This window comes from Corvus hawaiiensis, chromosome 6 (assembly GCF_020740725.1).
Source record: "Corvus hawaiiensis isolate bCorHaw1 chromosome 6, bCorHaw1.pri.cur, whole genome shotgun sequence".
Taxonomy (NCBI): Eukaryota; Metazoa; Chordata; class Aves; order Passeriformes; family Corvidae; genus Corvus; species Corvus hawaiiensis.
This window is the reverse complement of record NC_063218.1, coordinates 2020699-2031415: the sequence shown is the minus strand read 5'-3', so window position 1 is coordinate 2031415 and position 10717 is coordinate 2020699. Positions and strand designations below refer to the sequence as shown.

At 50.3% G+C, this 10717-nt stretch overlaps 1 protein-coding gene across 1 annotated transcript; it reads right to left on the bottom strand.

Annotated features, from left to right (window-relative positions):
- Positions 1 to 107: 107 nt before the first annotated feature.
- KLHDC2 (kelch domain containing 2) lies at positions 108 to 10525 on the bottom strand. The gene is made up of 14 exons (XM_048306605.1): positions 10445 to 10525; positions 8807 to 8973; positions 8002 to 8081; positions 7055 to 7172; positions 5962 to 6077; positions 4673 to 4754; positions 4493 to 4576; positions 3489 to 3569; positions 3354 to 3412; positions 3074 to 3183; positions 2554 to 2626; positions 1845 to 1932; positions 1460 to 1512; positions 108 to 985 (listed from the first exon to the last, which is right to left on the bottom strand). Exons 2-14 carry the CDS (start codon positions 8960 to 8962, stop codon positions 862 to 864), a joined length of 1224 nt encoding a protein of 407 aa, XP_048162562.1. The 5' UTR covers positions 8963 to 8973; positions 10445 to 10525; the 3' UTR covers positions 108 to 861.
- Between the last annotated feature and the right edge of the window lie 192 nt (positions 10526 to 10717).

The following is a 10717-nucleotide window of genomic DNA, read 5'->3' as shown; positions in this document are numbered from 1 at the left end:
CCAGATCCCCCCAGCCCAGCTGTGTCAGAACGCTGTAGAGGGGAGGAAGAGCAGGGCTGGGAGTCAGGATAAACCCACGGGATCTCTCAGGAATTACAGCACAGGAATTGTTCTACAAGTCAAAGTTTTTAATTGTTTTTTGAAGACAGCTTAAAACACGATCCCCCCTTCCCCACAGCAGCACGGCCTGGCCCTGTCCCCCATGTCCCCACAGAGCTGGGTCAGCCGGGGCAGGGCTGCCCCTCTCCGTGTCCCCACAGCCAGGGGCCATCCCTGGGGCAGCTCCAGGTGCAGGGAACAGGCACGAGCACTCTCAGTTACACTCGCAGGGCAGAATATCTGCTACCTAAGGTTCACAATTGAAGTTCCACAACATAAAAATTCCAAAAAAAACCAAACTACAGCCAAGCAGAGAGTAGTGGTGCTTTAACATCTCAAGGTTTACGACAGTTTATGGACCGACAATGGGACAACTTCCAGATCCTGCTTCTCTGACCTTAAGCATTTGTAACAAAACATGAAGCTGTGGACTAAACACGACCTGCAGCCTCCACTAAAGCAACACTCCAGAGTTGTGGTGTGCTCAGCATTCCCAGCTCCTGTCCCCATGGACCCCCCCCCGCTCTCGGGGTTGGCCTCACCCCCTCAGGGTGCACAACCCCAGACCTGGTTGCAGCTTAAGCTCAGGCTCTGTCTCCTCTGGCATTAAATACATTTATTGGAACATCTCACACAAAAAGAGGTTCTCTCTAGGCCGTTCACATGCACGGGGGGGGGCGAGAAGCGACTACCTACACACAGAGAGGGTTCAGCACACACCTTTAATGGCTGTGGGCGGGGCAGCCCCGCGCCGGCCGGGGCTCAGGAGCCCGAGGTGTTGTTGCTGCCGAAGCGCTGGTTCACGCTGTGCAGCAGGTGCTTGGGCAGGCAGTTCCAGGAACTGGCCAGCATCTCCTTGAAGCAAATCACAGCCTCGAGGCACAGCCTGGGAACACAGGGCAGCTGTCAGCAGGGATGGGGCTGCACGGGGAGCTCATTCCTTACAGCTGGGGGTGCTGTCGGCAGTGCCAAAGGTGCTGAGGGGAATCCTGCTCCATCCTCACACCTGGCTGCTGCTCTGGCAGCGTTTGGTAGAGGAAATGCTTTCCAGTATTTTAGGAACATGAACAGGTCTAGTGGTAACCCTGCCCCACTTGTCTTAGAATCACAGAATGTTTTGGGCTGGAAGGATCTTAAATCCCATCCCATCCCACCCCTGCCATGGGCAGGGACACCTCCCGCTATCCCAGGCTGCTCCCAGCCCCAATGTCCAGCCTGGCCTTGGGCACTGCCAGGGATCCAGGGGCAGCCCCAGCTGCTCTGGGCACCCTGTGCCAGGGCCTGCCCACCCTCACAGCGGTTTCCTCCTGCCAGCTAAGCTGGGACACGACAGTTCCACGTTGAGGTCTCGCTTTCTTACCTGACGAGAGATCTTGGTTGTAGGGAGAACACAAGGATTTCGTTACTGTGAGCCTGGAGGGTGGGAGAGAGAGGGAGAATTGGTTCTGTGGGTTCACAGCAGGAGCCAAAGCAGCCCAGGCTCACACAGTCATGGAATCAGGGAATCCCAGAATGGCTTGGGTTGGAAGGACCTTAAAGCTCATCCCATTCCAACCTGCCCTGGGCAGGGACACTGGAGGAAGCCTTCAGGTCTCCCAAGCCTTCAGACATCTGCACTGAGGGGCTTTGGACAGGAGCAAAGCATTTCCCTCTCAGGCTTTCTTTGTGATCCCCACGAGATCAGGATGCTGGAGTGATCCAGCACTGCAGATCCCATGGGAAAGGAAAGCTTAAAACCAACTCACAGCTTTGGAATGGGCCAGAAGGTTGTTGGCACAGCCCCCAAAGATGATCACCTCGCCCTCCTCGCTGGCACAGGCCGTGTGCCACAGCCTGGGAACAGAAAGCAGCACTTCATTAACCCAAAATCCCAGCTCCTCATCCCAGCCAGGCCAAAGGGGGAAAACCAGGAAGCATCACTGCTTTCAACTCCTTAACCTGGCTAAGATCACTTCCCAAAGCAGAGGGAGGAAGACTCGTGTTTTCCATGCCACACTCGTGCCTCACAGAGGTTTTGGGGCTTTAAATTGCAGGTCACCAACTCCTATTTCCTCAGCAGGAAGCCGAGAACAGCCCTGGGTGTGCACAGGATGAGCCTCTGGCCAGGACCTTGGTGACACCGACCTGTTCCCGGTTTGCTGGCAGAGCAAGGACACTGGTTCCAGTTAGCTCTGGTGCTGGCACTCACAGTTCAGAGGCCTCTGCAACCACATCAAACCATAAATCCCAGGATCAAACCCTAAATTCTGTGTTTCCTGCTGTTTCACAGGCTGCTGGCAGCACCTGCCCTGTGTGGCACTCACTGCGATTCTGGGAGCACACAACAACCTGCACTTCTGGGACACATGGAAAAGGAGAGCTGTGAGGAGAAACCAACATCCTCTCTCCAACAGCCACCACCAGGTGATCCCACACCCCTTTTGTAACAAGTTTCCAGGGAATTGTCTGCCATACCTTGGTTTTTCGGAGTAGTTGTGCTCAAACTGTACCCACTCGTTCTTGCTGATACAATAAATCCAGGCATCACCTGAAAACAAGCAAAATCCCAGATAAAGCCAGGATTCTGTCAGTCCTGTGAGCTGCTGCAATAAACAAATACTCTGGTGTAGCACAGCCCATTTCTGCTCTTAGATAAATCAAATAGTTTAGGAAAAAAACCATATAAAACATTGGCTCCTGTTTGATGACAGGTGTTTAATGTAACAGAGGTTTATGGGGGTGGGGAACTGTAAAGCTGTTACTAATTGCAATTTGCATTAGATAAAATTTTTAGAGCAGATGAATTGCTGGAAGTTTTGGTGTCTCCACACCCTCAGCAACTCCTGCTCTGTGGAAGAAGCTGTTGGATCCATGAGGAGTTGGATCACAAGAACACAGGAGGAATTTAGAAGGAATTCAAGGCAATCATTCAAGCTCCTGTGCACAGCTGTTCCAGAGCACAAAGCCATCACCAAATCCCTTTGGAATGACTTACTCAGGGGCTGCTTGTCCGTGGTGAATCCTCCAAAGAGAAAGAGGTGATCCGAGGAAATCGGTGTTAAGGAATGCCACGATCGGCCAACAGGGCAGATGCCTTGGGTGAGTCTGGATTGCAATAAAAACACCCCAAATCACCACGAGGGACAATAAAATCCTGCTGCTCTTTCCTGCTCTGATTATTGTTCAGCTATCTGCAGGATACTGCAGTGACCCAAGGACAGGTTTAATTTCTTTAGACACAAAGAATTTTACACAGCTCAAGTCTGAGTACCCACATTTCGTTCCACTCCCACGTGTCCAGGTTCAGGTAGTAGAAGTCGTTCATTCTGGACTCCTACAACGAAGCAGAGCGTGGTTCAAATCTCCTGATGAGGTTTGGGGTATCACAGGTTAAACTGGGCTGGGCTTACCCTGTATCTGCCTCCAAACACGTAACCCCTGTTCCCAACCGTGGCACAGGCGTGAGCGGCTCGAGGGGACGGGGTCTTACCCTGGAAAGGGACAGGGACATCACAGATCAGTCACCAGAAGACAAGAAAGGCTCAACTCAACTCAGATTTAAGGCCAGCAAGGAACAGAGTGAAAAAACCCAGCCAGTAAATCGTCCTGTGTGCAGACTTGGTTTTTTGATGGATGGGAGATGAGAGAACTCGTTAAAAATGGGGTTTATTTTTTCCCTCTTGAAGTGTATAAATTTTGCTTTTAGCACAGGGTTCAGCCACAGAAGACAGACTGTAAATGAGACAGTGACATAATAAATCCTTATATCCATAAATCATGAAGTGTCCAAGGCCAGGTTGGACACTGGGGCTTGGAGCAGCCTGGGATAGTGGAAGGTGTCCCTGTCCACAGCAGGAGTGGGACTGGATGAGCTTTAAGGTCCCTTCCAACCAACTATTCTGGGATTCCATTAAACAGAATTTTTCTTGAGTTTCTGAACTACTTGAGACCTGTATGAAGTAACCAAAGCAATTCTTTCGCAGTCTGGAGTTCCTTGTCTCATATTTCATTTCCTCCAACCCTGTGGCAACACTACCCCATTTCCCTGTTCCTGAACACTCCTGGGACACTCCAAATGTTTGTATCTGCAACTAGGAGTGTTTAATTCTCTCCTGACACAATTCAGCATCCCAGGGACAGGTACCAGCCATCACCTGGCAGTGAGGGTGACAGCAAACCACACATTTCACTGTCCTGAGCTCCCCGGGAGCACAGCGCAGCTGAAGCATGAACCGAAGCAAGTGACAGGAAAAAATGGATGAAGACAGATCAAAATAAAAGGCAAATTTCCTCTTTTTGGAGAGTGGATGTGTCTAAATGAATGGCTTAAATTCAGTGGGAATGGCTCCAAGAACACTACTGAATAACATTACTGAGCTGTGACTTAATTAACTGACAGCAGACCATTAATTACCGTCGTTATGGGCTGGCTCCAAGTGAAAGTTTCAAGGTCCAGAACATGCACGTGGTCGTTCCATCCTCTAGGAAGACCTGAATTCTTTAAAAAAAACAAACCATAAAGAAGCAACAAGTTTTAATAAGCACTGAGTAAATATTAAAAGCTGCAATAAAAATGACTTCCAGGGTTACTTACCCAAAAAGAGGTTTCATCGAATTCAAACGTTCCGCGTTGTTTCCCTTCAGGAAAATAGCCATAGCCTCCAAAAAATATCAGCCTGGAGGAAAACATGGACCAAGAGCTGTGAGAAATTCTGTCTCATCTGTTGTTATAAAATATAAATATATAAAAATACAAACACAAATATAAACACAAATATAAATACAAATATAAATATAAAGGCTGTGCTCAGAAAACCAGGGGAGTTCCTTTGGTTTTCCAGGTGTGGGGCTCTGTTTGTTGCCTAACCGACCCTCCCACCCACATCAAATCCCTCTGGAGCTGTTTTCCAGCCTCAGGATTCCAAGCTTTGCTCCACTTCCAGATCTATGAAGCTGTCAGGGTGTGCTGCCTGGTCACTGCACTTTGGCCTCTGCCACACTGTTCTCCTGGGGTTTAAATGGGAATTACCTCCAAGTTTTATCTTTGGGGTTTAGCCTGTATTAGAAACTGGCACGGCTTTGCCAGAAATTCCTACAGGATTATGGAGTGACAGAAAACAATCTGCACCACCTAATTAACCACCCACAACTGCAGCCGTGCACAGATTTACATCTAAACTGATCCTATCAGGTGTGGTGATGATGAGCTTGCTCCCCACATCAAGGACCTGAAAACCAGCACTGTGGGCAATTCCACAGATTCACAGAGTATCCCCAGCTGGAAGGGACACATGAGGATTTTCCCACCTTTCCTGAGTCTCTGCAGCAAATCCCACAGAAAATTTCCTGACTGGGAGCTCTCTCCATGGAGTGGCCAAAGAAGCACAGGAGTTAAACTCCAAAATCACCAGGATGGTTTGGGTGGGAAGGGAGCTTAAATCCCATCCAGTGCCACCCTGCCGTGGGCAGGGACACCTTCCACTATCCCAGGCTGCTCCAAGCCCTGTCCAACCTGGCCTTGGACGCTTCCAGGGATCCAGGGGCAGCCACAGCTTCTTTGGGAATTCTATTCCAGGGTTTCCCCACCCTCACAGCCAGCAATTCCCAATTCCCAATATCCCACCTCTCCCTGCCCTGGCAGAGGGATGGCAGTGGGAAGCCACTCCCTGTGTCCTGTCCCTCCATCCCTTGTCCCCAGTCCCTCTCCAGCTCCCCTGGAGCCCCTTTAGGCACTGGAAGGGGCTCTGAAGTCTTCCTGGAGCCTTCTCTTCTCCAGGTGAACATCTGCAGCCAGCGCCACAGGGACTGCATGGAGGAGGAGGAGGAGGAGGAGGAGGAGGAGGGAGAAGCCAGCAGAGAGCAGAGCTCTCCCTGGGGCCTCACCTGTTCTTGTACACCCACACCCCCAGCTTGTCCTTGGATGAGGGGGGCACCCCCTGGCACTCCACTCTCACCCACTGCAGCACTTTGTCCGTGGATCTGGAATTTAACATGTAGAACTGGGAAAATAAAAAGAGTTTTTTAACTCACACAGCTCAAAGCTTAAGTCTGCTGTTCAAATAGTAACTTTTAATTAACATGTGTTGGTATAGAAACAGTAATAAAGATAAAGTTCTTTTCCTAGCTGTAAACCAGAGCACTGAAAACACTGGGAACAAAATATGGATTTGCAAATCCTGACCCTTTTTGCAGACTCAAACACTTTTTACACCACTAACAGGGTTATGGACACTGAGTTTCAGCATCCAAAAGCTGTTGTGCAACACAATAAAGGTGTGTACAGAGTACAATTGTCTTACAAGTAAAAAATGGTTTAAAAGTTTACAAAGTGGAGGGTTTTACAGCATCACCCCTTCTCTGCATTTATATAATTGTACAGGAAGAGAACCAGCTGCTACAGTTACATAAAAGAACTGAAATGTCAGAATGCCACAGCAGGAAGGGGAGAAGTCACACCTTACAAATGAGATTTGCTTCAAACTGTCTGCAAAAATTCCATCAAACTCCTTCTAGTTTATATTTACGTATGAAATAGATCTTATATTCAAATATATAAATAATGTATTTATAAAGGCCAAAACTATTTAATTTAGATCACACTGCCAGACTATCAGAAAGTATCATTAGTTAATTCTAGCTGACAGGGCAGTGATTGATCAAAGACTGGATTTGATGATCTTGGAGGACTTTTCCAACCTTAATGGTTCTGGGACTCTGGGACTATCACAGACTCCAGGAAAGAGAAACATTTCAAGCCACCCCAGACCAGTTCCAGATCAGTTCCTGACATTATTTCAGGCAACTCTGGAAATTCCCATCTTAAAATCAGCAAACTCAAGAGGCAGGGACACAATCCAGTTGGTAAGGGGAATTGCACAAGAACAGAACCAGTGCCAGGTCAGGGTGTTCCTGCAGGGCTGTGAAGCTTCCAGGGCACAATCCTCATGGGAAAGGATGGGATGAAGGAATTCCTGACCTTGTTTGTGTTGCCCCGTGCGTGGTGACCCCCGAAGAGATAAACCACTCTGTCCACACACACGGCACAGCTGCCAGACATGGAGGGGGGAACATCTCCCTCTGTCTTGCTCTTCTTCCTGGAAAAACAGGCTGGAATGTTTCACCTGCTCACAGTGAACAAGGACGGGTTTATCTGGAGGGTTTTACTCACAGCAGGTCGCTGTGGACATTCAGTTCTCAGTTCTTCCCACCTTTTCAGGTGTAACAATTCACAAAACTACCCTGCTATGATGGAGGGGTGGGGGAAAGGCAGTTTAGTTAATAGATGGGTTTTTTGGGGGTAGGAATCCCATCTGCCCAGCTCAGGAGTTTGGAATGCTCAGAATCCTCAGGCAAAGAGGATTCACCTGTGTAAACTGCAGGTTTCACTTTGCTCCTGGATTTTTCCTGTTTGTAAACATCTTAACCACAGAGAGGAGATTCCAGCCCATGTCCAAGGCTGTCCCTGACCTCAGGGAGGGCTGGGAGGACGGCTGAAATCCCACTTCCTGCAAAGCACTGAGGAGCTTCTTTGGCTGCATCAACCTTTAAAAACAACTCCTGGAAAGGCCAGAAACTCAACAGGGATCCCCTGACCACCACTGGAATCAAAAGTGGTACAAACACAATTTCCAGCTGCTCCATCCTATCCCAGGAATCCCAAAACACCTCCCAGTGGTGATCACACACTCCTATCCGGGCTGCCTGTCCCTGCTGCCTCTCCTACTTCACCCTAGGAAAACTTTCTTCATGTTTTCACAGAAAAAAAACCAACCCAAATCTGAAATCTTTTACACATTTTTGCAAGAGTTTGATAGTGGGAACAAAGAGGTCATGGAACTCTCCCTGCTCAGCCCCTCAGTGTGCTTTCCACACCAGTTTAAGGATTTATCTAATTTTTTCCCCCAAATTAATGATTTACTGTACCATCTTCCAGTTTCCATGTTGTAGATCCATATTTCATCCCTGGGCAGGTAGAAGTCATAAAATCCCCGGACCTGGGCGTTCTGCAGGACAGGTCAGAGAAGGAAAAGCAGTGTTAGAAGGATGTTTGACACACGGAATTACAGACTCCTGGGAATGTTTACACCCCTCTGGGACCTAATCACAGCACAGATCACAGCAGGAGCAGTGCCTGTACTTCCCACACTCCTGTACCTCCCACCTGCACGGAGAGCAGGAATCAGCCTAATTCAGCACCTGCTGGGGACAATCAGTTCCCAGCAGAGCCAGATGGGGGTAAATGAAGTTAAGCCCCTATTTTATAGCCCAAGCCAGGGAGCAGAAATGAGCCAAAAGTTTCTTTTTCATTCCCCCACCCCCTCCATGACAGGAGTTCATTTACTGAATTCACTGACAATGATTTTGTCACTGAAATGATTTTGTGGTGCTGCAGCACACGCACCCCCAGTGTGACAACCACCACCCTGGGATCCTTAACACCCAAAATACAGTTGTGTAAATAAAATCACCACTCCTAGGGTGCACAATTCCAATCACACAATATTCTCTTCACAAGCTGCCAAAGGCAAACAACACCCCAAAATCCGTGTATCTGCCAAGGTTTAACACTCGTGATTGATTTCAACGTTGCAAAACACCCTGATGTCGTGTTACAAATTGTTCACTGGAGCTGCTGTGTTGCGGGGGAGGAATAATTTCCCAGAGTCACTCCCAGATTGATAGGACACAATTCCCAGCGCGGTGGGTGGCTGTTCCAGAGGAGCTGTACCTTGTATCCTCCCCAGACGTACATGCAGCGCCCGTCAGTGACGGCCACGTGCCCGCTGCGCTCGGCGGGGCTGTCGTTCTCCAGCTGCTCAAAGCCGTCCTCGGCCGGCGCCGGCAGCTCCTCGTCCGCCGGCAGCTCCTCGTTCTCATCGGCCATCTCGGGACGTGCTACACACACAGGGACACGGAATTCCTTCAGCTGGATCACCCAGTTCAACCCCTGGCCCTGCACACACACCCCAGCAATCCCACCCTGGGCATCCCTGGCAGTGCTGTCCAAGTGCTCCTGGAGCCCCGAGGCTGTGCCCGTTCCCTGGGGAGCCTGGGCAGTGCCCAGCACCCTCTGGGGGAAGAGCCTTTTCCTGAAATCCAACCTAAACCCACCCTGGCACAGTGTGGGGCTTGGAAAAACAGGGAAAAAAAAGCAGGAGAAACTACACACTGTTGCTTCTGATGTTTCACTGGGAAAAGTTATTCCATGAGTCAAGAAAGTTCCAGGTGGGGACTCATCAGTGGTGCTCAGTTTATGATGGTTTCAGTTGCCAATGTGAGCCAAAGTGACCATTAAAAAAAAAAAAAAAAAATTAAAATCTTATCTATAAATACTTTAATTGATCTGCCCGGAGAAGCTGTAGCTGCCCCTGGATCCCTGTGAGTGTCCAAGGGCCAGGTTGGACACTGGGGCTTGGAGCAGTCTGGGATAGTGGAAAGTGTCCCTGCCCATGGCAGGGGTGGGACTGGATGAGCTTTAAGGTCCCTTCCCAACACAAACCATTCCACGATGTCAAAAAAACCCAATGCAAAAGGGAATAAATGTGACAGCTTTGCCTACAACAGCAGCAAATCCTGGAGCTTTTCAGTGTTCCCCACACAAACTCTCAATGCAGGACAATGTCACCTACTCTATGCAAAATTCCACAGAACCAATGTTCCTGCTCCAAATCCATGCAGAATGCCCAACCCCAGACTGTCCTGGGAAGATCCAAATCTCAGGGACGCCAAACAGCCCAAGGTTGTGCATCCAAAGCCAGGGAAAAGGACCTTAGTGAGACAATCACACCCTGCACTCCAGGGTTGGATATATTCTGGCTTTGATATTCCCCATCAACACTCCCGAGGGACTTTTGCTGTTTAATTTTAATCACTCCCACGACGGAGACGCCGCACCACCTTCGAGAGGTTATCTGTGAGCTTTAATTACGATTTCTAATTTAGATTAGCAAGCCTTGCCCACAGCTCCGTGAAACCGGCCTGCTTCGAGCTAGCGGTGTCTTCACCGCCTCGGAGAAGTAACACATATATAATATTTATATATAATATATACGTATAATATTATATGATTAATTTTACCCCTCAGACACGCTGGGCCGTGTCCCTTCAGCCATTTCCCCCTCAGCTCCCCGCAGCCCCCGCGCCCTGCGCGCTCTGCCCACCCCCCTCACACACCGCGGCGAGCAGGCGGGGGCTCCTCACGACACGTTCTCTGTCGCGACATGCCCGAGCGCAGGGCGGGCCCGGCGGGCTCCTCACGACACGCTCAACTGTCGCGACATCGCGCCCGCAGCGCCCGCCCGCCGCCGTTACCGGCCCGCGCCCGCCCCGGCCCCTCAGAGCCGCCCCGGCCCCGTCCCGCTCCTACCGCGGCCCCGGCGCTGCCCCTCCGCCGTCCCTCCCTCAGCCGCGGCCGCGCCGCAACATCCGCCGGGCGGGCGGCACCTTCCGGCGGCGCTGCGCAGGCGCGGGGCAGCGGCACCGCGAAACCCGCTTTGGAGCCATCGGAATTAGCCCGAAATTCACCCTGGGGCCATCGGAATTAGCCCGAAATTCACCCTGAGGGCACCCGCACACCCCGAAGTTCATCCTGGGGGCATCTGAACACCCCAAAAGTCACGCTGGGGTCACCTGAACTACC